The sequence below is a fragment of the Drosophila miranda genome, chromosome XL (assembly GCF_003369915.1).
Source record: "Drosophila miranda strain MSH22 chromosome XL, D.miranda_PacBio2.1, whole genome shotgun sequence".
NCBI lineage: Eukaryota > Metazoa > Arthropoda > Insecta > Diptera > Drosophilidae > Drosophila > Drosophila miranda.
Genome location: NC_046673.1, coordinates 24355005 through 24382549, shown reverse-complemented (window position 1 = coordinate 24382549; position 27545 = coordinate 24355005). Strand labels below are relative to the sequence as shown.

General features: G+C 49.0%; 1 protein-coding gene across 4 annotated transcripts in view; it reads left to right on the top strand.

The window, feature by feature from the left end:
• The window catches only part of LOC108164837 (transcription factor Sp9), a 29454-nt gene extending 18377 nt beyond the window's left edge, over positions 1 to 11077 (top strand). For 3 of the 4 annotated variants that reach the window (XM_017300761.2, XM_033391868.1, XM_017300762.2), the window contains exons 3-4: positions 6791 to 7134; positions 7858 to 11077. In XM_017300761.2, the coding sequence (XP_017156250.1) occupies positions 6791 to 7134; positions 7858 to 9529 (2016 nt within the window). In that variant the 3' untranslated portion in view covers positions 9530 to 11077. The remainder of the gene's footprint in view (positions 1 to 6790; positions 7135 to 7857) is intronic. The other variant, XM_017300763.2, reaches the window with a different exon arrangement.
• The last annotated feature ends 16468 nt before the right edge of the window (positions 11078 to 27545 follow it).

Sequence of the window (27545 nt, the reverse complement as noted above, 5' to 3'; positions counted from 1 at the left end):
GAGGAGAGGTTTTAGCATTTGCAGGAAAGATCATTCCCCAGAGGATCATTAGAGGATTAGGGAATATTCTTATAGGTTGAAGGATCGGACTGAAAGTTGGAAAAGGGCATTCCACATTCGTCTAGTTCGGAAGTGACAGAAATGTTGTTTGCATTTTTAATGTATCTTTTTGTTGTTGTTGCTGTTGTTGTTGTTGTTGTTGGGCCTGTGGCAAATGTTTTGTCTTTATTTTGCTGTGTGGTTTTTTAGCTTTTGTTTAGCCCGCAGACATGGCGCAGACATGCAAACCTTGCCTCTCTCTCTGTGGCAGGGGCAGGGGCAGCGGCAGGGACAGGCACTCAATAGCAACGAATAAAAAAAAAGAAACAACTACAGTGGAAACCAAAGCAACAACTACAGCTACAGCAAAAGCAACAGCTACACAGGAACAACACCTTTGAGAGCTGCACACCACACACATAATTCAATTAATTTGATTTGATTTAATTGCCGCAATGAAAGCGGCTCATAAATTGCATAAATTACCCACGAACTAGTGAGTAATTATAGGAGTACAAGTACCAGTACTCGTAGAAGTATGCATATGCTATGCCTTTATAGTAAATCCCCGCTATATTGTATATGTACTCGAGATCTGGGATCTGAGATCTGGGATCTGGCACCTGGGATCTGGGATCGCCAGAGCAGTGTGGCCAGGTGGCTCGATAAACTTTCGATTGCTTTCTGTCTCGAGTTTGGGCACACCATCTGCTGTTGCAAGCTAATGACATTGCAAATGTGTGGTTCTTGTTGCCTGTCAGCGTTTATTTGGTTTCAAGTCCCCTTCCACTTGCACTTGCACTTCCACTTCCACCTCCACTACTCCAATCCCTCGTTCCTGCTGAAAGTTGTGCGAGTTTTATGAAGTTTTAAGCAGGCTCTAAGTGTAATGTGAGTTGAACACGTCATCAGAAGGGAAGAGAGGGGAAGAGAACGAATGGCAGTAGGGGAAGGAATACTGTTACGAGAGAGGGAGAGCCCCAATGTGCAGGGAATGTTTAGAGGAAGACACTTCTTCATGGGTGCCGGCGGTGCCCATGGGTGACATATGGAAAATCCTAGCTTTCGGCAAGTCCAGGGCTCGTATTCCTCGCCCTTCCTCGAAGTCGAAATCATAATCAACCCCAATTACGGCCTGAACTGGTCCTGAACTTAAACACCCGAACAGGCCCAGGCCCAGGCCCAGGCACAGGCACTCAGCAAAGTTCGAGTTCAAATTAATTGCAATCCGAGGCACATTAAATGTGACCCGCCGCCCGCCGCCCGCCGCCCACCAGCCACCAACCCACATTGCCCCAGACCAGAGACCAGACCAGAGGATGGGAGGTTTGGGGCCCATAGAGAATGTCATGTGGCTCTAATGAGCGGTCAGTTAATCATGGATATTCCAGAGGGTGTGGGCGTGGGTGAGGGCGTGGTCTGGGGCGTGAGTGCTTGGTAGCGCCAGGATATGCTGCGACTGATGATGCGCATCCGATGGAAGCGAATGCCCAGCCAAATGAGCAGCAAAGTGCTCGAACATAAAATTAAAGCATTCTCGAAATTAAAATCCTGTAGACAGCAGAGCAGGAGGAGAACGAGGAAGGAGGAGGGAGGAAGGAAGAAGCAGAACTCCTCCTCCCTCTGCAGTTGTTGCCGCACATTAAAGACACTTTAATGCGGTTCATCAATTTGGGTGTATGACAGCAGTCCCTATAAAGCGGCCATAATTATCTTAGCCCCAGCTTCAGCTTCAGTTTCGGCCTCTGAACATCTATGGATGTGTACCCTATGCCAAAAGTCGAAATACTCGTATCAGTTTTGAGACATAATCTCTGTAGAAATTCCATTGCTCGAAGGTCTAGGCCTTAAAAGTCGCTTCACGTACTTATAGAGTATTTATAGATCGTAGTATCCCCATGAGGTGGTGCCTCGTGCCCCTCTGCCGTTTCCATTTTGATTTTTGAAAAATTTCTCAAAAATAATAATAAAAAAAGGAAGCAGCAGCAAGAGCCGCTGCAGATAAGAAAGAGCTCGAAAAAGAATAATAATAATAAAAATTATGATGAAAAAGTCTGGGGCTTTGGAAACTCCATTAATTTTTGCCTGGCTACTTCATCCTCGTTCGGCATCATCTCCTGGCTCTGGCACTGGTACTGGCACTGGCTCTGGCTCTGGCTGGATGTTGTTTTTTGGAGCGTCATTGTTAATGAGTTTTCGTGTATGGCTTACTTATGGGAACGGTACGGGTACGGGTACGGGTACGAGATACGAGGTAGGGCACGATCCCCAGACCAGGCCCAGACCCAGACCCAGACGCAGACCAGTTCCAAGGAACTCGGTCCTGCATCCACGGCAGAGTCCAAGACAAAGTCTCGGTCTCGCCGTCGGACAGGGAAGAAAGGAGTCCAGTCCAGCTACTTAGTCCAGAGCTCTGTTCTTGAGAGGGGTGGTGGGGGGAGGGGGGTTCGTTTTTTAATAAACTTTTGGATTCTCTGGACAGAAGTTGCTCAGTTCCCACGCTGCTTTTAATTTGTGAGCTTCTCCTCCATCCAGGGTGCTCCCTGGTGCTCCCTTGGGTACTCCCTGGGTACTCCCTGGGTATTCAGTATTGGGTACTGGGTGCAGAATCAGAATCAAAGCCATTAGTTTACACTTTACATGCTAATGGAAGGATGAGAGGCTGGATCCTTTCTGCTGCTTTCTGTGGACCGGACCGGACTGGACTGTCGACTGCCTGGAGCCTTTCGTCGTCCGACTGCTCTTCTGGCTTCCGAATGGAGGAGCAGCCGCCAGAGAGCAAAATCGAAACCAATGAACGTTCTTTTTAATTGCCTATGAAAATTGTGTCTGCTCCTCGCGAAGAAGTCTCTGGCAGCGGTATCTGGCAGCGTATTCGGGTAGCTCTCTTGCCGCGCCTCATCGGCCACTGCCACAGCCACTGCCACAGCCACAGAGCTGCCTCTTCTTTTGCCTGATCTTTCCTCGTTTGCCGCAATTTAAAGTTTCTTTTATTTTCGCATCGCCTCGCATCGCCGTTTTATGTTTTATGTTCTGTGTTTGTTGTTTTATTTGCATTTTGGCGCCGGAGTTTTCGAGTTAAAAACATTTTGAGTACCTCTGTCTCTGCCTCTGCCTCTGCCTCTGCATCTGGCCCTGCTTGTGCCTGTGCCTCTGTTGATGAGGTGCTGTGCGGTTGCAACACACTGTGCCACAAAGTTTGGGGATTAGCCAAGAAGCCAATTGGTGGTATGGGGCATTGATGGATTGGCACCGCTGCTTGTCATCGATAGTTGGCTTTTATGGCAGTGCTTTTACGGGGAGAAAGTCACGTGTGTGCGTGTGTGTGTGTGTGTGTGTGGAAACTAGGAAGCAAAATGGCATGTTATGGCAGTAGATTCCGAAACTCTTCAAGCAATACTCTGAAATCTCTAAGAGGAATTCTTTCAGAGGACTTCCGCAAGGACTCTTTCCATTTGGTTCCTTCGATTGGTTGACAGTCAGTTGCCCTCAGGTGGTCCCTTCTTTTGGGCTAATTAAAACAGTAAAATGACATTTCGGGTGCCTGCTGCAGAGGTGAAAAGCGGATACAAGACGGGGAATCGGACACGAGAGAGCGACCATCAAAAGGCGCGAGCTAAACAAATTCGGTCAACGCAGCAGGTGACTGCCCCAGGGGGCGGGGAGGTGGGGGGATTCAGTGACCCGTTCCCATCATCGTTCCGAGTCCGAGTCCGAATCCGGAGTTTGAGGTCTCTCAGGGATCTCTCTCCCTCCCGATGCGGATCACAGCGGGCGCTATCAGCAAATGGCGCTGCAGGTTCCAGCACCTTTTATCTCTGCCTCACCTCTCACCTCTCTCCTCGCTGCCCTCTCTTTCACTCTGTTACTCTCTTTTTTCTCTCTCTCTCTTTCTCTGGGTCGCTGTGTCGCTGTGTGTGCGTAGCGGCAACAAGTTGTGCACATCAATCGGAGGCGGTGTCATAATTTTCACAGCAGGTGTCGCTGCTAATGATTTACAATGAGGCAGTGGGCAGGGGGCAGGGGCAGGGGGCAAGGGGCAAGAGCAGAGTGCACTTTGTTGCATCTTCCACCTCCGCAGACCCTGCCACCGTCCCTGCTCTGCCCCTGGGATGGTGTCGGCAAACAACAATAAAAATGTGAAAAATCTAAATTCGTTGCGGTAGAAGTCGCTCTTTGTTTGATGTTGCCCCTGTGTTGCAGCCACACGAGAATCGAAAACCAATTCATTATTCATCAGCCCACATTGTACGAGTATATGGGTCTAGACTCCTCTCTCCTCTCTCCTCTCTCCTCTTCCCCTTTCTCCCCCTCGCCATCGCCCTGTTCTGGCCATTGTCCAGCGCCGGGCGGCTGCTGTGTGGGGGGGGCGTTGCAGTGGCTAATTTGGGTGCGACGGGAATGGAGGCAGACTGGCGCCAGAGGCGCCCCCCGTAGGGTGCATAAATGCCAAACAAATTGTTAACTTTTGTCCTACTTTTTGTGTGCTCTGATACGATTTCTGGCAATGGGGGCTACGGGGCACGAGATAAGAGATGATCTTCGAAAGACCCTTAAGATAGGCAAACAGTTTATGGGAGAGTACGACTACATACTGAGTCTGGTACTGGGCTTCCCCCAGTATCCCCTCCCCTTCCTCTATTCTTCCGGATCGATTAATCAAATCATTTTGCATTTTAATTTGCTCCAACTCCACCGACTCACTAACTCACTAACTCACTGACTGACTCTGACTCTGACTCTGACTCTGAGTCTTGCCTCCTGCCTCCTGCCTCTGCCCCGATATCATTTTGTGTAATTTTCATGCCACACACACAAACACACAGTTAGACACAGTGGCACACACACACAGACAGACAGATACAGCCATTACTCATACGCGCAGTTGCACGACGTTGAAATTGCTCCAATTAAGTGCTGTTTTTTGTTGTTGTTGTTTTCTACCTTTTTTCGGCCGCCACAGAGGCCAAAGTAGTTCGGTGGCTCTCGACTTTTGGCTCTGACTGTCTGCTGCTGCTGCTGCTTGCGCTGCTGCTGCACGACTCTCGAATGGGTGATGTCATTAGGCTGCCAAAGCACCTGTCTGGAGGGAGGACTCTGCTGGGGATGGGGATGCCCAAAGTGGAATTGAAAATTGGCAAATTGAGAATCAACGGCAGCGACATAAACGTGCCACAGAGCCCAGCCCCAGTTGCAGCCCCAGCCCCGGCCCCAGCCCCACACTGCAATGCGGAAACACAGACCAAGGATGGGGGTCGGCGGATGAGGAGGCTGCTGTGGGAGGATCTGGGGTCGAGGCCAATTACTGGCCAAAAGAGCAGCTTCCGCGGAGGCTCTGATCCCGATTCCGATCCGATCCGATCCGATCCGACCCGATCACAGCCTGATTGCCGGTTGCCAGTGGATCCCTCTGCTCTCTCTCTCTCTCTCTATCTCTCTCTCTGCTCTCTCTGCTCTCTCTCGCACTGTCCCCGTTTTTTGTTGGTGGTTTTGGGTGGGGGAATCAACGGTAAAAGCGCCAAACTAGACAACTGTAAATCGGGAAGATCGGGCAGCCAGAAAACCATTAACTTAATTTTTCGGACAACCAGCCACACGAGACTTGGCCTGGCGCTGGCGCTGGCGCTGCACTGAGCAAAATACGTGCCCCAAACTGGGTATTCATTGAATTCGAATATCCAATCATCCGGAATCATTTTCGATCAGTGCATAGCCCGATCGCTCGATCGCCCGATCGCTTGATTGAACAACTTTTACCATGGCAAGTGGCAAGTGGTTGGACTTGTTGTTGACAATTCTTTTCCATGGCATCTCAAGCATCTGCCGTGCAGGCATGAAATGTGTTTGATGAGGATCAGAGACCACAGATTGGAGATCCTTCGCTCTCTCTATCCCTCCTCCTGTAAGCTGTGCTCCTGCCACACACACAATATCAAATCCTCGACCGTCGTCAATCAGGCAGCAATTAGTGTGGGAGCGGGATAGCCGCATAGATGCTCCTGAAGACGACCTGGGAATGGGCCGCAAGATGGTCTTGGTCCTGGACAAGTGTCGGGCGGAGCCGCTAGACAAAAAGCGGAATTGAAAATTAGTTTTGGGCAAAGGCTAAGCAAAGGAGTCCGCGTCCAGGCAGCCTTTTAATGACTTCCTTTTGAGTCCAGGGCGATTATAAATGTCTGTCTGCCGGAGGACTGGGCCAAGTCGCACTACGGATACCCTTATGGAGCCTTATGCAGCCAACCCCAAAACAATCTCTGCTCGACAGAGAGCCCTCTCTAGGTCGGCACAGCCGCAGCCCTCTCTGTCAGTTCCGAGGGTATCCTCAGACCGTAAAAACGCGGCCCATTCTCGGCGTTAAAAGCGAATTTCAGTTTTGATTTACGTGGCGAATTAATTTTGTGGGTTGCTGGGCCCGTCATCATCATCGTCGTCGTCATCCTCCGACCCATCTCCATCTCTCCATCTTCACAATCTTCGTTGGCGTTGGCGTTGGCGTTGGCGTTGGCGTCGGCTTCGGCGGCATTAGAAGCTGCTAGTGTGGCTCTTGTGGACTCTCTCGGGTTTTGGTTTTTGGTTTCTGGCAGCAGGAAGCGAAATTGAGCATAACTAATTTGTATTTGAATAATTTGCAGTTTCACCCGAACCCCAAACCCCGAACGGCGTTTGCCGAACGCGACTTAATTAAGAAATGTAATGCCCGATTCCCCCGCAGTTCCCACGTTGCTCATCCGATATCTCTGCTGCTTTTCAGGATCATCCCAGCTTGAGAGGAACACCACTGGCCATGCTGGCCGCCCAGTGCAACAAGCTGTCCAACAAATCACCGCCCCCGCTCGCCGATGCGGCGGTGGGCAAGGGATTCCATCCCTGGAAGAAGAGCCCCAACTCCCCGGCCGCAGGCAGCAGCGGAAGTTCCGGCGGAGGGGGCGGCGGCGGTGGCGGTGGCGGAGGAGGAGGCAGCAGCGCCGGCCAACACTCGCCCTGCGCCATCTCAGCGGCCAGCTCGTCCAGCTCCAGCGGCAGCGCCAGCGGCGGAGGACAGTCGTCGAGGAGCCTCTCCTCCAGCGCCAGCACCATGGTGAACATCACAGCTAGGTAAGAAGCGCAACGGCGCACAGTGGTCTCCAAAGATGTCCTGGTGAGGTCCTGGGTGGGTCCTGGTGGATGGATGTAGCGGTCTGGTGGAATCTCATCTCTCTACAGGCAATGATTAGCAGAAAGACAATCCAGAATGGTCCTGAGGAGAGAATAGACCTATAAAAGGTAGATAGATCATATTTTGACTTTGAGGGGTCAAAGGAGGAGGATCTTATATCAAAGGCTGACAAGACGAGAGTGTTTCAATTGTCGCATTGTGCAAGTTAGAATTTGATCAGAATCGATTCGACCTATATATGTCGTTAAAGAGCAATTAATCGTTATAGGCATACCAGAAAACATACTAGTAATATACCAGAAAAATACTCGAAGGCGAACAAAACTAGGGTTCAATGCTACGGTTTAACCTGATACTTGATCAGCGGACCATGAATGAAAGGATAAGAAGAGGATTCAAATAGAAGATGGAATTCAGGGTATACAGAGACAGTATGAGTGTAGACAGGAGGATTATATCGGACCAGGAACCAGAAACATATCTAACCACAGATGAGCGCACACTTTGGTGCGTCGAACGTTCATTCCACCTCCAGCATCATCCATCCAGCATCCATATCCATATCCAGGCACCTCCTCCAGTACTGATACTTTTGGGGACCACTGTGCGTGCGTGCACCGCCCACACAGCGCTGGATCTATACAACTCGCGAGTAATTTCAGCATCTATCCTTACAGTCGCCCATTGGCCTCCTCGTGCGCGGCGGTGAGTGGCTCGGCCTCGGTGTCGGCCTCGGCGGCGGCAGCGGCGGCGGCATCCGTCTCGGCCTACGGCGGAGATCTGTACTTCCCGAACACGGGTACCTCGACGGCGGGAATGGTGGCGGAGAACCATCACATGCACCAGGGGCTCCTGGGCAAGGTGGAGGGGGCGGCGTTCGGGTCCGTGTACTCGCGACACCCCTACGACTGGCCATTCAACGCGGTGTCGCACAAGGCCGCGGAGGCGGCCAGCGTGAACAGCGTTAACGGGTGGTGGGACATGCACAGCGCTGCGGGCAGCTGGCTGGATATGGGGAGCGCGGCTGCAGCCGGGATGCATTCGACCATGGCCAACTACGCGAGTGCCGCGGCCGCCGGCTCCGACTACTCCTCGGCCCTCTCGCACTCGCTCTCGAACACGGCCCACCTGCTGGGCTCCGGGCAGCACCTGCTGCAGGACACGTACAAGAGCATGCTGCCCGGACAGGGGGTCGGTGGCTTCTCGCTGCCGCACAGCTCCCCCTCGGCAGCGGCCACGGCGGCGGTGTCCCCACAGGCCTCGACGCCGTCGACACCGTCGCCCCGGTCGCAGCGACGGTATGCGGGGCGCGCCACCTGCGACTGCCCCAACTGCCAGGAGGCGGAGCGGCTGGGGCCGGCGGGCGTGCATCTGCGGAAGAAGAACATCCATTCGTGCCACATCCCGGGCTGCGGCAAGGTCTACGGAAAGACGTCGCATCTCAAGGCGCATCTGCGGTGGCACACCGGCGAGCGTCCCTTCGTGTGCAATTGGCTGTTCTGCGGCAAGCGCTTTACGCGCTCCGACGAGCTGCAGCGGCATCTGAGGACGCACACCGGCGAGAAGCGCTTTGCTTGCCCCGTGTGCAACAAGCGCTTTATGCGCAGCGACCATCTGGCTAAGCACGTGAAGACGCACAACGGCACGGCGCCGAACGGCATTAAGAAGGGCTCCTCGGAGTCCTGCAGCGACTCTGAGGAGGCCGCCAATCAGTCGGGTGAGTCCAACGGGCTGGGCGGCGCGACCAGTGGCCAACAGACGGGCGCGGCCGGTGGCGGCGGGGGTGGCCCAACCAGCGCCGGCTCCGGCTCGGGCTCCGGCTCTGGCTCCGGTTCGGGCTCCGGCTCCGGATCGGGGTCTGGCTCTGGCTCTGGCAGCCATCCCGGCACCCCGACCTCGCTGCACGCGCATAGCGCATCTAGCACGCCCAGCAACCTGCTGGGCGGCGGTCTGCACCTGGCCTCGCCGCACCAGATGGTCGCCGCGGGCGGGTCGCCGGTGATGCTTCACCAGCACCAGCAGCATCAGCAGCAGCAGCCCCACCAGCAGCAGTCCCACCAGCAACAGCAGCAGCAGCAGCAGCAACACCACCAGCAGCAGCAGCAGCAACAGCAGCAGCAGCAGCACCTCCACCAGCAGCAGCAGCACCAACAGCAGCAGCAACAGTTCGCCCAGCAGCAGCAGCAGCAGCAGCAGCAACAGCAGCAGCATCCGCACGCCCATCTGCATCACCACCATCACCACCATTTGGCGGCGGGTAGTCCGGGGCTGGAGCACCGCCTGGACCGACTCGATCCCAGCGCACTGGTGGACATCAAGCCCCCGATGGTCTGAGGGTCGCTGGGACCCTTTCTGTTCACCAACTGAGCGGAAATGGGTTCCTGGTCGGAACTGGAATTGGAATTTCTATGCAACCCCAGCAGCTTACTAAACTATATCTACGAGTGATCAAAATCAGTCGATCAATCGATCAATCGATCAATCGATCAGTCGGTCAGCTGATCAGCCGATCGAGTATACTCGTACATAATATACAATATATTCTATAATGCATAATGTATAATGTTTTTTTTTGTGATTACCTTACATCTGGAATAAATATAAACATTTTATGGCGATGCATCGATGCAGTGGTGCAGTGGGAGTAGGAGTAGGAGTAGGCTCTTGCCTATCAGAAGATAAAGATAAAGATAAAGATATTACTCGTATAATTGTAAATATTCGATGCACTCTCTATATGTCTATGCCCGTAACCACCCAGCAGAACACACACACACACTTATCGAGCACTCAACAAAAAACATTGCTTGTCGCTAGCTTAAGATCTGGAAGTATATCATGCAGTATATACAACAATAGTATATTCGATATGGGATGTTAGCAGGAGGACGAGGACGATCTTTATATTTTTTTCGACTTTTTTTTAATAGTTAGTAGAGGATACAATACTATATATAGTATATATACACGGGTATACATATGTATGTATGCAGAATTCGTTTTTTTTCTTAGGCAGTAAGTAAGCTAATCCTAAAACAATCTCTGAATGAATATTAACCAACAGACAAGCTTCGAGCACACACACACACACACAGATTAAGGGGGAAATAAGTAAATTAAATCTCAAACTATTTGTTGAAAATTTATATGCAATTCTAAAAAAAAAACACCCCCAACAAATATATATATATATACTATATACTATAGTTATATGGATATGGCAGAGAGCGAAGAGCAGAGAGCGGAGAAAAGAGGAAGATAATATATTTCTAGTCCAATTACGACGCGGCAAATGTGGGGGGAAGGGAGAAAATGTTTCGGGGCGGGGCGGGGCGGGGCGGGGAGGGGGGCAATGGATAATGAAAACTGTATGTAAAAAGCTAAGCGAATACCTTTGGAACGGCGGCAGCCGGTCTCTAGTTCTATCTCTATCTTGTACATTAGAATACTTTCACGATCTATTTTTGCTATCCCCAAACAGACGGACAGACAGACAGATACAGATACAGATACTTTTAGACGCTAGTGCTTTATCAGACTAAAAACAAAAAGAAAACAAAGAAAACTAAAACTATATATGTTTTTGTTGTTTTATTTGAACGTAGGCTTAGTGCAGATACTTAGATACTTAGCATAAGTCCCACCCACCCGCACAGCACCCCCAAAACACACACACACACACTCCGATTAGTGCTTTGACTAGTTTATGGATTTATGTATGTATGTGTATGTGGACCATAAGCCGCCGCCGCATCAGCAATTTATCATCTTCTATTATTTTTTTTTCGTCTATGTAAATTAATTATTTAAACTACAAATACAAATACAGATAAACTAAAATATTTAAATTTCATTCAAAATAAATGTACAACAAAACCCGGAGACTCTCGATTGATTTTGGGACTTGGGACTGCCGCTCTTGTGGCGGGGTGGCTGGGGTGGTGGGGGGAGGCGGAATCAATTTGGCAAAGCGGCTCTGCTAAATTGTATCTTTGTATCTGCAGTTCATAAGCGTAAAATATGTCTCTGATTGAGGGTTGCGCTTTTTCGGGGGATGCTTCCTGCCTTCCTGCTGCCTGCTTCCTGCCAAAGCGACATGGGTGCCATGGGTCGTTAACGACTTTTAACGCTCGCAATCTCCGTCAAGTGGATGCTGGTGCTGCCGAGGCGAGTGTGTGGGTGATTTAAATTTTATTACCGTAGATTTGTGGACCGCACCCCCAGGAACCCCACATAAGCCGAGGAACGGAACGGAACGGAGGGGAGGGGAGCGGAGCGGAACCCTTGGGTCAGACCTCCGAACAGATTGAGATTGAAGTGGGTGCAGATTGTTTCTCCCCCTTGGTTACAGATTTTTCAGAATCCAGATTCTAGATTCCAGACTTGTTATTCCTGATTCCTGAGTCTGGGAGTGGATTACGCTGCGCAGTTATTTTCCCCGCTTATGTTTTGACATTCACAATGGGGGTGTGGTTTCCGCGGGGGGAGGCGGGGACAAGGATAAAAGGCAAAAACAATTTGCCAGGGCAATGAATTGAAGATACACTTTTGTGTGTTGTATGTTTGAATAGTGATCATCTGGACCGGAGTGGCCTGTGAGAGCCACAAGGAATCCATCGAAAAGCGAGTTTTGTTTGCCATTAATCGAGAATTAAGGGAAAATATGTAAATAATCTTTGAGGGGTCTCAATAAATGTGTGTCTCTGCAATCTATGAGTAAACAATCTTTAACTTTCAACTATCTACGGAAAGCTGCGAGTGAGCGCCTTTGTTTCGAGCAATTAAAGTTGACTGCCAGCAAACCTCAGGGAAGATGAATCTGTTCCTGGAAGGAGGCCGGGGCCGGGGCCGGGGCCAGGGCCAGGGCCTCAAGTGCGCCAGGACTATCCGGCTATATTCTTGTGCAAGCGCTGACTTCTGTTTCTGTTTCGGGGTATTGTTCGTCACATGGTAGCCGTGTCCTGCTGTGCTCTGTCCTCGTTCTCGTTCCCGCTCTCGCTCTCGTTCTCCCACTCTGCCGGCAAGCCATAGTCAAATTTCAAAAGAGTGCCAGAGCAAGTTGTAAATTAAAATAATGAAAAATACACAACACACACAGAGAGACAGGGAGAAAGGGAAAGCAGGGCTCGCAAAAGAGACACTGAGAGACATAAAACAAAAGATGGGACATGCGTTTGGCATCGGCTTGCAAAGGACATGGATGGATAGTACTGTTGTGTGTGTATATGGGGAAGGACTAGAACAGAACAGAACGAAACCCCATTCCAGATGAGCAGAAAAGGTAAGGTGAACCAGCAGCAGCCTTGGGCAGAGCGAAAGAGAAGAAGGGGCACAGACAGGGACGGCAAGAGATGATAAATGGCCATCACTGCGGCGCTGACAAAATCATTAGCAGCAAACTTTAATTAAAATATGATTTTCACACATTTGAGCAGAGTTAGGCGCCAGAACGTACAATTCTACATCCAATCTCCATCCCATTCCGATTCCCATTCCCATACGCAATGCCCGAGTCCCCGAACACCGAAAATTGTCAACACTTTTCCCTTTTTGTGGGGCGGGAGAGATCCAGAGATCCGGCGGAGAGGATGCCGAAGGCATTTCAAGAATCTTTTAATGGTTGCCACGCCCTCGCCGGCCCCCGTTCACAAATCTTGTTCACACATTGTTTTCATTAAGCACGAAAAAAAGGAAAGGCGCACAGAAAATATTTGCATACCCTGTACTTCCAGGCACCCCCAAGGGCGTATATGGCCCTTGGGGACAACTACATGGTGTGTGACACGGCAAGAGAGCAGAGCAGATTGGCATATGGAAGTTGTAAAGGTAAATGGATAATATCTGGCACTGAGTGAATGCAAGATCAATTGTGATTTTCATAGAAGAGGCTATAGTTGGCCTATGAGTACTTGTATAAGTCAGGGACCGTAAATACGACTAAACTATATACTGTATACTGTCCTATAAATTACGGCTTCTGAGTTACCATTATCAATACCACTCATGTGTATAATTATTTGAAACCAAAACATTTACCAATTCAATTCCAAACCATTTAACCATGTTATGCCAATCAATCGGGACTAAGGTGCTTCTTTTCAATCATATATTGCTGATCGAGTTCCAGAAATCATTGTAAAAGTCTAGGGCATTCGCAGAGTCGATCATCTGCCGTTGTCGTTGCCACTGTCGTGTGTGCATCTTGAATCTTGTTTGAATCTTTGGTCGGCGGCTGAATGGAGTCTCCGTGATTTGCTGGCTGTTGTGGTCGGCCGGGAGTTGTTCTCGGAGTTGTTTCTGGTTGTCGGTTGTCATCTTCTTTCGACATCTGTTTGCATTTGACACGATTATTTATGTTTATCGCGCGTTAAATGCGCGCTATTATCAGCATAATAATCGTAATTAAAAGCCAACTAATTTATGGCAGTGATTTATGTATGCCTCGCTCTCACATTCCTCGCATTCCCTCCGAGCACCGAACACCGAGCACCGAGCACTGAGCACCAAGCTCTGAGCTCCGGTTCCGTTCTGGTTACTTCGTGGCTTCGCGGCTCCGCGGCTCTGTCTCTGGAGTTTGGTCTCAATTTACGCAATACGGGGGACGTCCCGCCGGGCCAGGCATCAGGGATCAGGGTACGACCATCCAGGGACCATCCAGTCAGTGCTGCCCGCCCGCTGGGTATTTTAATCTCATTAACTGTCGACGCGATTTCGGTCTCATTCCGTCCTGATTCTGATTACAACTGTGTTGTTGTGGCTGCAATAACATTTAAGCAAATTGCATTTGTTGTCCTGCGGCTTCTCTCACACTCCGATTCCAATCCAAGTAGGGGAGTGGACTGAAGAGGGTCCGTCCTCAGGGTCGCGTGCGACGCGATAATGCAATCGAAGCTAAATTGTCGTGTCCTTGCTTAAGAAGGGGATCCCTCGATACCGATAGCCCAGCAGATAGCTGCCTAGCTTTCAAGGAACTCCGCAAAGCACTCCGTCCAGGTTTCTTCATTTCTGCTGCATAATTTCGGGGGCTTTGACTATTGTAAATATTTCTAATCGTTTATTTAATTTTCGACAACCTATTATTCTAAGAAATGTCGCCATTTGTGAGTGCCTCGTTCAAACTACTCCAAAAAGGAAACACCGCGGTGGATATAGACAACTTTTTCCTTGGATATATCGACTGTTTTCCTTCTACCCATTCAGAGAACCCATTCATTAAGAATTCTCCGCAGGTCTTCCAGCAAATGGCCTCGATTGTTGCCTTTTTAGCCACTAATTGCTCAATTAGACGGTGCCACGGCCTGAACCTGAACCACACCCACTCACCCACACCCCCTTTCTCCCACTCACCCACTCACACAGCCCAAGAGAACCCTCCTCCTCCAGCTGCTAACCCCACCATAAACCATAAGGCAATTATCTCTTGTACTCGAACTGTACCTCAAAGGCGGTCATAGACATGTTCCGGAATATGTTTCTATTACAGATAGGTACGGCATGTACTTTGGCATATGCGAGTACAGGTACGGGTACATATACGATGTACGATATAGTGGCAGCAGGGCAGATGGGGCACGCCTAATAAGTTCGTTAACAAGTCCTCGAATGGAAATGGAAATGGAAATGGTTATATTTAATTCCGTTTCTCCTATTCCGATTGCCGAACCTATCATTTTGGGCTGCGTGCGGTGTACGGAGAAGCGGAGCGAACGGAAGTCGTGAAAGGGTTGAGGTTGAGGCTTCTCCCCCCTTGGCCGCTTTGTCCGCGTTGTCCCCTTCGAAGTTGGACACAGTTGGGAGACTTTTAGGCCTGCCTGTGAAAGTGCAAGTACAGTGGACACTACCTGTCTGGTATGTAAATAATTGAACGCGTATTTTTGGGCACTGTTTTCGGGGGCAGAGACAGAGACAGAGGCTGAGAGAAACCCAAGTCGATAACCCTTTTCTGCGTACTCCAAATGCCATTTAATTGTGGCGCGCCCAGACCCAGACCCCGAGCCAGTCCCAGTCCCAGCCCAGGTCCTGGCACGCAATCCCCGGGATGGGCGAGGACTCTGCCAGACGGCTGGCTGGTTGCTGCTGGTTGCTGCTGCTGCCGCTCAATCGATGGGAGAGATATGACTATGACCCGACCCAAAGTTGCATTTAATTATGTCAGATTGGATCTGTTCGGGGATCTGTTCCATGCACGCTTCATTGCAGCCAACTGGCGCACGGGGACGAAGGACACGCAAGGCCAAAGGACAAAGGAGCCCAGGGGCCCAGGAGCCCAGGAGCCAAAGAAGCAGGAACAAAGAGTTGTGTGGAGAGGAGCCAGTTCCTTAACCTCGGCCGCCGCATCAAGGACTGGTACACTTGACGGGGCCCAGCGTCAAGTATCCTTAGACAATTACCGCGCTTCCATCTCCATCTCCAACTCCATCTCCAACTCCAACTCCAATTCCATCGCCATCTCCCTGAGCTCAGCTGTGAGCTGAGAGCTGAGATGATTATCTGCTAGAGTTAAATTCGATACCGTCTATTAGCCTCGTTATTATCCCTTTCTGCTGCTGCTGCCGTGCTCCTGCATGTGTCTCCTGTGTCCTCGCATGTGTGTGAGCGCGCCCTGAGTTCCTGCCATTTCTGGCATTGCCATTTGAAGTGGTATCGTGTGTCAGCCCTTCATTGCTGAATCGAATCGAGCAGAATCTTCCTTCATTCATCACTGGGTGCTCTCTCCCTCTCTCCGTCTCTCCCTCTCCCTCATCACGCAGAGTTCCTGTGTTGTACCTGTTGTCCTCCGCCAGCCAGTCCTTCCCACGCTGCGAAAGGAATAATAGTTTCCATTGACGAAATGGGAGACGGACGATGCCGATGCCGATGCCGATGCTCAGGACGAAGACCACAGGAAGTTGCTGCGAGAGTGTTGAACTATTTGTCGGCTTATCATCCATCATCCGCACATTAGATGATACCATTCCGATGCCATTCCCTGCTAATATAAGTTTTCGGTTTCACAAAAAACCCAACGAAAAAAGGTGGATAGAACAACGTTGCCAACATGTGTTAGAGCCGGAGACAGGAGAGACAGGAGGGACAGGAGATTTAGGGGGGGGCCCGGTAGTCGGTAGTCGGTATTCGGGGGATCAAGTAGTTTTTATCAGATTTCCCTTTTGGCACAACTTGCTCGATTCTCACAATTAGCCCCCCTCCCTCCCGCTGCCACGCTGTCCCACTGTCCTTCTGTCGGTTTCGTTTCTGTTCCAGATGCTCCTCCTTTTTTTGTTCTGTTTCCCATATCGGAACACGCCCACTTGTCAACATTGCATTCGTGAAAACTGAAAAAAACTGAAAAAAAAGCCACCGAGCAAAAGGAGAAAAACAAAGCCTGAGCCTTAGCCAATGGAAACCCCCAAACCCGTAGCCAAACCCAAACCCAAACCCAAACCCAAACGAGCATCAGAAATTCTCTATGAACGCAGCTGTCCACGAAAGTTGGCTTACTTTATAATTAATATTTTTCCAAATGAAAGGTATTACAATTAGTTTCTTTTTTCTTTTTTTGTATTCTTTGTATTCTTTTTTTAACATGATATCCACCGCATTTTTGCGGTTTCACGCTGCTGTCGTGCGGCTTGTTAGGCAGGACCCTGGAAAAGTTCCAATACTCGTACAAAGTGTGGCCAACAAGTGGAGCAAACATGTCGATATATGATACCCTTCCAACGGGAATCAGAGGCTATCCATTGCACCATTTGAAGACCATGAAAATCCAAAACGAATGGCTTTATTTCACAGAGTATTTCAGACCCAGACACACCTCACAGGCCCCCTTTATATATGTGTGATGCCTCCTTCACAGGTGAAGCCTTATGCCCATTCGCGCCGTGTAGAGTGCAATGGGAAAAACCAAATCCTGGCGCACATGCCTTTCGCACCACAGCCACAGGACATCATCAATTATTCAGAGAGCTTCGCATGGGAAAGGCGCTGCTCGCTCTCTCAACGAGGTGCCACAAAAAAAACGCAGAGGGAAACAAAGCCAGGCCAGGAAGTCATCGGAAACGATTAATAATTATTGTATTTTTTCCATTTCAGCTTGTTTTTTCCATTGTTTTGTGTTATGAAAATTATAGAGCTGCAAAAGTTTTCGATTTAGTGCCAGTTCCAGTTTGTCAGCTCCTCGTCAGTACTCTTCCCTACTACTGGGAAACCCTGGGAACCGGCGCCAGTTGTCCCACTCGATGGTGCCACGTATCCGTGCCCGAGCCCGAGCCCGTGTCTGTGTCCGGTGTTTTGTCAACAGATGTGTGGGTTCCATGGTTCCATGGGTCCATGCGTGCCTCGCCAGCAGTCAACAGCTCTGCTTACGTAAATAGAATTGTGCAACAAATTGTTGTCTTTTCTCTAGTACAATCGAAACGAAGGGAGTCTGAACACCCGCCCACCTGGTCAGGCCTTGTGCGTGGAAGAGTGGGAGATCCTGATTGCAAAATCAGTCAAAAAGAAACTTAAAATTGGCTGTGAAAAAGAGGAGGAATCGACCAAGGGGAGGCCCAGGATGAAGGCAGAAGGCAGCGAATTTTTGGGAAGAGCACAGCTCTCTAGATCTACTTGCAAAACTGGCAGACTCTCCTTAACACTCAGTGTTCTCAGTGATGCTCTCGTACGAATTCCTGATGAAAATCATTTGTCGCTATCCACTCAGGCAGAATAATTTAGTCGTCGAGAATGCCGTCTGAGAAAGTCTGCGCAGACTGTCAGCTATTGCCTACCAGCAATTGTGCGTGCTAATTTAAAGTAAAAAGAGACTTTTACATAGAGGAAACTCTGGTCTGACTGCTGATCCCTGACTCTTTTTTGGTTTAATTGAATTTGCCGGCGGACAACAATGGTCGTGAGGCATTGAGCCGCACAGCCAGTGACATTTACGCAATTTGACATAATCCATTTAGCATTAATCACAGAGGAGAAACACACTCAGGGGTAGAGTTACCTAAAGCTGAACCCAAACCCCAACCCGAACCAGGACCAGAACCACAATCAGGACCAGAACCAGAGCCCGGGGCTGACCAATGTCCTGGGAGCAACCCTTTGCCCTCGTACTCGCCCTAGCACTGTGTGGCTGTCCCCGACTCGACTCACATCATTGGCATTTTATGGAGTATTTGCCGGACAAGTAGTTATTAAAATTAATGATTTAATTGCAAAATGATCAGCAATTGCCGTTCTGTGTGCTGTATTCAGTGTGAGGCAGGCACTGGCAGTAGTTAAGACGAAATTTGTTCAATGCGATTCGATTCGATTCGATTTGTTTCGATTCGATATGCTGCGCCTTGCAATTTGCCAAAGGCCGCTGCCACATATGTCTCTAAGTATCTAGGTGTCTGAGTATCTGAGTATCTGTATCTGTGGCTGGGCTGGGCTTGGAATGGGAAGTCGCAATTGTGGCTGGCCCACTGGCAATAGCCATAGGAATGTGTGCAATTTGTCATTATATTAATTGTTGTCTGGCACTGGTACTGGCACTGGCACTGGCACTGGGCTTAGTGCAAAGTTTGTTTAGGCCAGAGAGGAGACACTCTCGCTCTCCTCAAAGAAGCCGAACTTTTTATCGTAATAGAGACACTTCCAGGAAGTTGTTACCGGGCCACAAAGCAGCAGCAGCAGTAGCCACACACAAAAGGAAGTGCCACAAATTGGCCAGCCTGGCCCGGCAAAAAAGTTCCACAGTGGCCACAGGACAACAATTGGACTCTGGCTCTGAAAGGAAAACGACAACGACAACGACAACGGCAACTGCAAAAAGTCAGTATGGATAAGGTTAGGGATAAGGAAAATGGGAAACCCAGAGAGAAGTCAAAGTCCATTCAATGCGGCAACGACTGTGAGTCGATTGTTTGCCCAAGTAATTGATACGCTCACTCAATGGCGGGAAGAGAGACCCGAGGACAATAACACGCATAAATGTCAACTTTATGTAACTGACAATGATGCCCGGGACACGGGGCCCTAAGTCCTGCGTCCTGCGCCCTGCGCCCTGCGCCCTGCGCCCTGGGTCCACAGTCCACAGATCACAGTCAAGCCAACAATGGGGGATGTGGTCGGGCGTCGAGGACAACGCAGCATGCGACACAATTTATCAATTAAAGGAAATTCTCTCGTTTTCCGTTCACCATTTCCCATTTGTCCCTTGCGCCCCTGTGCCCCTGTGCCCCTGTGCCGCAGTGTGTTGTGCGACGAGGCCTTCTAATTACGCGACATGCGCTGACAAATTTTCACAGCGACAACTTCTGTCTGGTCTGCCTCGGTCCTCGGTCCTCGGTGCCCGGTCCCCGGTCCCTGGTCCATGTTCTCGCCTTGGACAATGGCACAGGGGCTCGTAAATCCCAATAAACGATGATAATGGCTGTCAATTTTCGGTTGCTGCTGCAGGAAAAGCATTTGTCTGATCGATGGATCGATCCGATCCCCGATCCCCGATCCTCGATCACAGCCAGATTGCATGTGGCATGATGATGCATCCTCTCCCCTCTGGCTAACCACAGAAGTGTCGTTCAGGTCCAGGGCCAGGGCCAGGGCAAGGGCCCCGCTCTCCTCCTCGAGTATTTCAATCAACAAAGGACCCAGGTCCTCAGCATGTGGTCCCCGCACGGACCATCCATCCATCCAACGCGTCCTGCGAGGACAAAAACATGCAAAACTCAAACAAAAAAGGAAAAATACTACAAAAAAGAAACCAAAGAGGAATAAAACTTTAAATTGGAAATCGCGCCTGATGTGTTTGTGCGTTAATTTCGATCCGACAACAAATGCTGGAAGGGGAGAGGGAAAGAGTCCGTGTTTTGTCAAACTTTTTAATTGCTTAACGAACTTTCTGTACAATTGGCATTTATCGAGTCGAGCGACTTCCTCTGAATGGCCCGATCCGACCCGTGACCCGGACCGACTCATTAGCCACACTCCACTGCACCTCCAAAGTTCATTACAGGAAACTCTTTTGCATAATTCGCAATGCGATCTCGATCTCCAGATGTATTGTATACCGAGTGCTGCTTCCAATCAATCCTCAGTGAGCAAATGTTTGGCAACAATTCAGAACAATATCGGATTTGAAGGAAAGGATAATACTAGGGATGTATGGGTATGTTTTAGCCGAAGAAAGAAAGAAAGCTCAAAGAAAGTTCCTATCTACACGTATAGCTTTCCTCAGACACTGCTCTGAGTTGGATCCAGAATTATTATTGGGATTGATATGCATCGATTGACCAGCAGAAGAATAATCCTTACATCCTAGGCGTCCACAGAGAAAGGTCCTTCTCGAGACTGATCCTCTCCACATTCGCCTGAACTGCAACCTGAATAAATGCAAAATTTGTATAGCTTTTTGTTTGATTTCGCAAAACATATAATTTGCACAAACTTTGCTCAACAAAAAAAAAACACAAAGATATGGAAAAAACTAAACGCTTTGTGCAAAATGTTCAACAAAACGCTGACCAAAGTGGGCGTGGTTCGGCCCCCTGATTACATTACAACAAACACGGACAACAATGAGCAAAATTAAATAAACATTGGGGCCCCGTCGTCGTATGTGATTACCGCAAATAAACGTTGGAAACAACACAAAAAAAGAAAGAAAAAAAACGATGGAAAAAGAATGAGAAATTATAATGGAAAATGTGAAAAATGCGAATGGGACAATAATCAGCTTTCAGGTGGATATCAATACAATGGCCACAGAAAACAGAAAACAGAAAACAGCAGAAAAAAAAACTGTCAACGGAACGAGGGCCACGCCCATCGGGGCCGCCTTCGACTATAATTACGCGGTTAACGTTAATAATCAGTTTATAGCACATACTATAGGAGTATATCTATTTTGTATTTTTTATTCTGGCCATGTCCCATGAGCGAACGGATGATACGCGTAGTTGGAGACACTCGCAGAGAAAGAAAGAGATGGATACAGAATACAGAGTGACAGAGTGACAGAGAGGGTAAGACATTGGAAGCATTCAACCCTCTCCTCGGCCTGGCCAACGATTGTTTTGTTGTGGCCCAAAGCCACTGCCGATTGGCTTCACTTCACTTCACTTCAGTTCACTTGGCTTCTATCCTCCATCCACCATCCGCCTTCCATCTCCTTCTGTTCAACAATCCGTTTTGGCCATCTGCGAAGAGCAGACCCCTTCTCCTCCTCCTCCTCCTCATCCGCCTCTGACCCCACTCTCATCTGCCATGGTCGATAGACCTTGGTAATCGCTCGGCTTGCGGTCACCATGGTACGAGTATCTCCTCGGTTGGCGTGCACTTTTTCAGCTCAACTGCCATTTAGCTGCAAATTGAATAACGCATCGGAATACAATCAAATGATGGAAAATAATGGAAAACAAAGAAAACAGCATGCGTGCAGAAGAGTGCAGACTGGGCACCAGGGGAAACGTCACCAATGGGGGGCACTAGAACCTACTAGAACCCTAGAATCGTCATCTTCTTGGCAGTCACGCACACACGCCATGGCAACCCTTTCTTTTTGCTTTTCGTTTTGTTTTTGCTGCGACACACACGCACTTTTCAATGAAACTTGCAACCTGCCACCGTGTAATTGGGATAAGTACAGGCCACAGGCCGCAGGCAACTATTGGTTAGAAAAACTTGGCCCAAATGCCCCTGCCCCTGCCCCTGCCCCAGCCACGCAGAGTCAGAGTCAGAATCAGAATCAGTCAGCGGTGAAGGATGAAGGCAAACCATGTATCGGAATCCCATGGCCATGATTGGGGGCTCGGATCGGTCTGGGGATGTGGCCAACATCGGATGCGAAGATAACATAGTAGTAGAAATATTTCCTATGGATTTTAGAGACTATGCCAAAAGGCGCTTCGATTTGAATTAAAATTGAATTCCTTCCATCTCGTATTTCCATAGCGTGAAGTATTTATTTTACTTTGAAGTAATATCGTTCTCCTTAATCCTTCGATCTGAACTGAATAAAAGGAAGAAACATCTTTTGGAAACTTTAAATCTTTCCCTGAAAATTTTTCCGAAAAAAATCCTAGCCAAATAGTGCAATAATAAATTCAATCTTAACAAAAGATTTATAAATATTGTAGTCGATTTTGAATGCTCCGAAACCGAGGAAAATATTTCATCTGAATTATTCTTTCTATTCTAATTCGTCATTGCTTCTGCAAGAAGCAGCTGCATTCCAGAAAGGAATACTTTTTTTCTAGCGTATTTTTAGAAAATTTATAAGTCGCTTAAGTTCTGCTACTTCCTCGAGATATCCCAAACAAAACCCCTAAAGTTAATGGCCCAATAATCCATTCAGCTTATTTGCCCACAAACAAATTCGCAGAAGATTTGCCCTAATCCTTTGGCCAGCATACTCATTAGGCTGTCATAACCGGGGCCCCACCCATAGGGAAACTGCCCCTCCATCCTCACATCCTCACAGTTCTCATGCATTGAGAGCGACTCTGATCCGCATTAAAATCGAGTGCGAATCCTGTTAGAGATCGGCAAATGGGTTCGGGGTTTCCTGCAAAATTTTTAAGTGTATCAGCGCCCACACAATTATGTATCCTGCTGGACACGCCCACTCAAAAACGGGTATGGCGGGGAGGGGGGGGGGGGGGATGGCCCGGCAGTATTATGAATATTCCCAAAAAAGGATTACAAGGACGTGCAGCTGATTAGGTTGACACGTTCCGGGGAAGGTGGTGCCTGGTGCCGCTGCCATTGCCAATACCGCCTCCTCCTTCCTTTTTCGTAATTGTGTGTGCAGCCAAGGGCTTTGTGCGGATTGCCCAAATGCAGGCCAGGGCCCAGAGCCAGAGGCAGAGCTAGGGCCGGGGCCAGGGACAGGGCCAGGATGCAGGCCAGAACAATGGGCATTCCTGCATTCGATGCTGAAGAAGGCGGCAGTGGAGGCGGGACGGGCGTACCAATTGTGCGACGACGAGCGACAAACGCGAGCTCTTTCCATGGAGGAGCGGGAGGAGAGCCACCAGGAGGGGGACGTGAGCCGGGACCATAACCAGGAGCAATGACGAGGTGCAAAATCCCGAATGATGCCTGGTGCCTGCTGCCACGCCCCCCAACAGTAGCCAGGACCTTCGACAGCCGGCCCATTTCTGGCGCGAGTTTTTATTATTATTATATTATTTTCTTGTTTTATTTTTTGCATTCGAGCCCTGGACCAGGAGACTGGGGACGGTGGCGGTGGACGGGTGCAGCGATTCATTTGACGGGCGGGCGTGACACGCCCACTCTCTGCAAGGGCGCGTGGAAAGGGGGGCGGGGGCAAGGACTCGTTGCCTGTCACATGTCAAACCGGAAGTGTGCGAAAAACCCAAGGCAAATAATACACTGCGGAAAAAAAGGAGCAAAAAGAAGAGCGAACTGATGTGCAATTTAACTGGAAATAATCCCTGATTTAATAAACTAAATTTAATAAATTCGCTGAAAATTAATGCATATATGTATTTAAAACATAATTATTAACACCAAATTAAGTTTGGGCGATAAGTTTTGTAGAATTTTTCTAAGCAAAAATATAATTTGTTTACTTTTTTACATTACTAAATCTTTTGTTTAATTTCGAATTTTAATGTTCTACATAATTTAAAAAACTATAAAACTAAATTCTTTTCACATGTGAAATTTGGGCACGTGTACCGCCACTGCATCTCTCTCGCTCTCGCTCTCTCATTCTATATTTGGCTCTCCCTCGCTCCTATGCAATGGTTGGTCGTCTGTGATTTGTCGTAATTACGCAGAACTCCACGCAGGACGCTAGGCAGGACTCGGCACCCTTTTCTTTCATTGAATTCCGCACTAATATAATTATAGAGCCGGGGCCGGAAGCGCTTTCACAGCACCCAAATCTCGCACCGAATCGCAGATGCTGAGGCACGGGGTGCCAGCAGCCGAGGAGAGCTTTGTGCGACTGCGACTGCGTCTGCGTCCCGGCGTGTCCTGGCGAGCGGAAGCCAGGTCCCTGATGGATGGATGGATAGATGGATGGATGGAATGCCACCGCGCAGACCTTTAGCCACTCCAATCGGTCGTCGAAATCTTCGCCGGGATCTGCCAACATATAATTATCGCCACAATGCTCCGAGTATCGTTTTTCAAGCATCCTGTCCGCGTCCTCGTCCTCGTCCTCGACCTTGCTGCAGCTGCCTCTATTTGGCTCCTGCTATTGCTCCTCCTCCTCCTCCTCCCCCTCCTCCTTCTTTCCCCGGGGTGCGACAACAGTTGCCAAATAATTTGATTTCCACAACTATAAGCAAGAATTATTATCGAGGAAAACGCAATTTCTGCGCGCAGTTACAGTAATTGAAAGATTGATTACCTCAGAGGGGATCCAGCCAGCGAGCACGCGCTAGGACTTCCTCTCCTCTCCTCTGACTCTGAGGAGTCCTTCGAGAGGTTCCCCTTAAATTGAACAATGCGCAAAATGGTCGAGTCAAGAGCCAGCGATGATGATGGACAGATGATGGATCTACTCAGGAAGTCACATACTCAGGAATGATGGAACAGTCTGTGAACAAAGTGCGAGGCATTCATTCAAGCTATTCACTATTCAAACACTGTTGTTTGATTCGAATCGATCGGCAATAATTAGCTAATGATTCACTGAAGCCTGTTGTGTTTTCCAGTACACATTATTTTAAATTCGAAAATTATTTGGACTCCTTTCCCCTGGATCTCTCTTAAATGAAATCAAACCTCTGGGCCATCCATTTAATGTCTTTATTTGCCTTTGCCGAGACGAAAAAAGGGAAATTCAAGCTGCAGATCTCTGCCATTACTTGGCCTAAACAAAATAATGATTAATAATTAAGGCAAACAACAAATTAATATGCATTTATTCACACTTTTGTGGTGGGTGGTGCGGCGGTGCGGCTGCTGCTGCGGCTGCGGCTGCGGGTGAGGGAATGTACTAAATGTATCTCATATCTGAGACTGTGCATCTGTGGCCCAGTTGTATCTTTTGCACGAACAATGCCAAATGAAAATTACCGAGGTATCACTGTATCTCTGTAATGCAGTAGCACCAACATGCATCCCGACTCGAATCGGAGCTGCCACAACTACAACAATAACCAGTTGCCTTATAAGTAACAATTTCCACGAATGCCAGAGAACTTAATAATACAACGAAATCCATTTAATAAGCAACTGCAAATGGCAGCGGCAGCGGCTGCGGCAGCCACAGCCACAGCCACAGCAAGTGCAGCAATCAGTGGCATGGAAGTGGCATGGGGGCACATGCAACTGCAACTCAAACTGAAGCCATTCCAATGTGCGATGATCGCTTCCTGTCGATAAGATGCACCTAATAACAATGCTCGTCCCCGGCACAGTCCTCTTGATGCAGCAGCAGCCATCGATGCCCGATGCCCACGATGCCCACGATGCCTCGATTCCTGATGCCCGGGGCCTGGAAACTGAACTGGAACTTGGAGCCACTTGGTGCCCCCTTTTGGTGCCCCAGGACAGGCCAGGACAGGACAGGGTCCAATGCTTGTAATCACGCTCAACGGCAGCAAACAAAATTCCTCAAATTATCATAAAATTACAATAACAGCAGCAGCAGCAGTAGTCGATGGAGCCAAAGACAGAGCCAGAGCCAGAGCCAGAGCCAGAGCCAGAATCAGGCAGAGACAAAAAAGCCAAGTGGAAAGGAGCCAAGAGAAAAGTCAAGACGAGGCTGAAGATACCCTAAGGAAGCTGCGGCACCTACTTATGGTATAGCAGCCAGTGGAAGATCATTTGGTGTTTAAGTAAATTCAGATATTTTCACAAAAGAACAATGTAAAGGTTTAGAACAATCTGGATTCAAATAGGTATCTTTGACAATAGAAAGCCATTCCATTAAGGTTAGATAATTTTCCGAAAACTCTATTCTAAAAAATTTGTAAGCTGAAAATCTGACTGTTTCTACTATTTTTGTTCAATGAGTATGATGTTTCACATTTCCTTTCCTAAAACGATTGGAAAAATGTATTAAGTATTTAATTATTTATTAAATAAAAAACCTCAGTTGAACGAATGTTCCTTAAGAGCAAGTTTTGTTGGATTCCATTGATATGCTCGATCCCTAATTGCGTGCTCCATTGATCCACCCATCCTCGACAAACCCCTCAACAAAGTAGCATATACCATGGGTATACTTGCCCCCGATAAGTATATGGCATATCCCGAACGGCAGCAATGGCTTCTGCTTAAAGTGTAACAACAGAAGTCAATCATCGGAGTCGGAGTCGGAGTCGCAGTCGAGCATCTATCTAACAGACAGACCACAGTAGGGGAGAGGCGGTGCGGGAGGGAGGGGCAGCCATAGCCATAGCCATAGCCATAGCCACAGCCAACCAGTTTACTTGTGGTCGAGGGAGCTGGCCTGGCGGTGGGGAGTGGCACGTTTGCATGCCAGCAGAAAATAAAACGCAGTATCGTACACCACACGCACAAAATGGTATACAACAACCACACAGAGCCACAGAGAGCCACAGAGAGCCACAGAGCCACCAGAGGGAACCGCTTTGGACGGCCATTGCTTTGGCGCTGGCTGTGACGTCAACTGCGACTGCGCAATGGCGACCGTTTGGGGCAAGGGAGGGTGAAGTAGGGGAAGGTTGGCGAGAGGTGGCATGGGAGGGGGGGACTGCAGTAACTCTGGTAACGCTGGTGCCTCCTCGCTTTGGCTTGCGTGCCAAGTGGCAATCAGTCACGTTGAAAGGCGTTGTCCGTACTGCCTTTTGTTGTTGTTGCTTCTGTGGCTAATAATATTATTGTTGTTGTTTTTGTTATTGTTGTTGCAGGTCCCGCGGGGCCGGTTTCGACTTCTTCTTCCAATCGCAAAACGTTGTTCGCTCTTGCGTTTCAAGCTGCCTCTCCCTTTCTCTTTCTCTCTCGCTCTCGCCTGGCCTTTGCCTTTGCCCCTCTATGCCTCTCTCTTTCCCACAGCAATAGCCCTCTCTCTCTGTCTCGCACTCGATTGTTGCCATTTTGAGGGAACGGAGCGACAAAATGCGTCATTTCGAGCGAAAAGAAAGCTACTCTCAAAAGTAATAATACAACAGAAAAAAAGAACAGAACAGAACAGAAACAGAAACAGAATAATAATAAGCTCAATTACGGCCAGGCACTGGTTGTGGGCATACCGCTAACCGTTAGTTTGGGTCTTAGCCTTGGTCATTTCTTTGGGGCTATTACCAATGCAGGTGCCACTGCCACTGGCACTGCCACGATGCTATCTCCCACTACGTGACGGAATGGGCCCCTGTCGATCGAGGACTGCCAAAGATCTCTTCGCTCCATCATGGACCAGAGCCTCTGTCACGGATGATTGAGTGCCAACGAG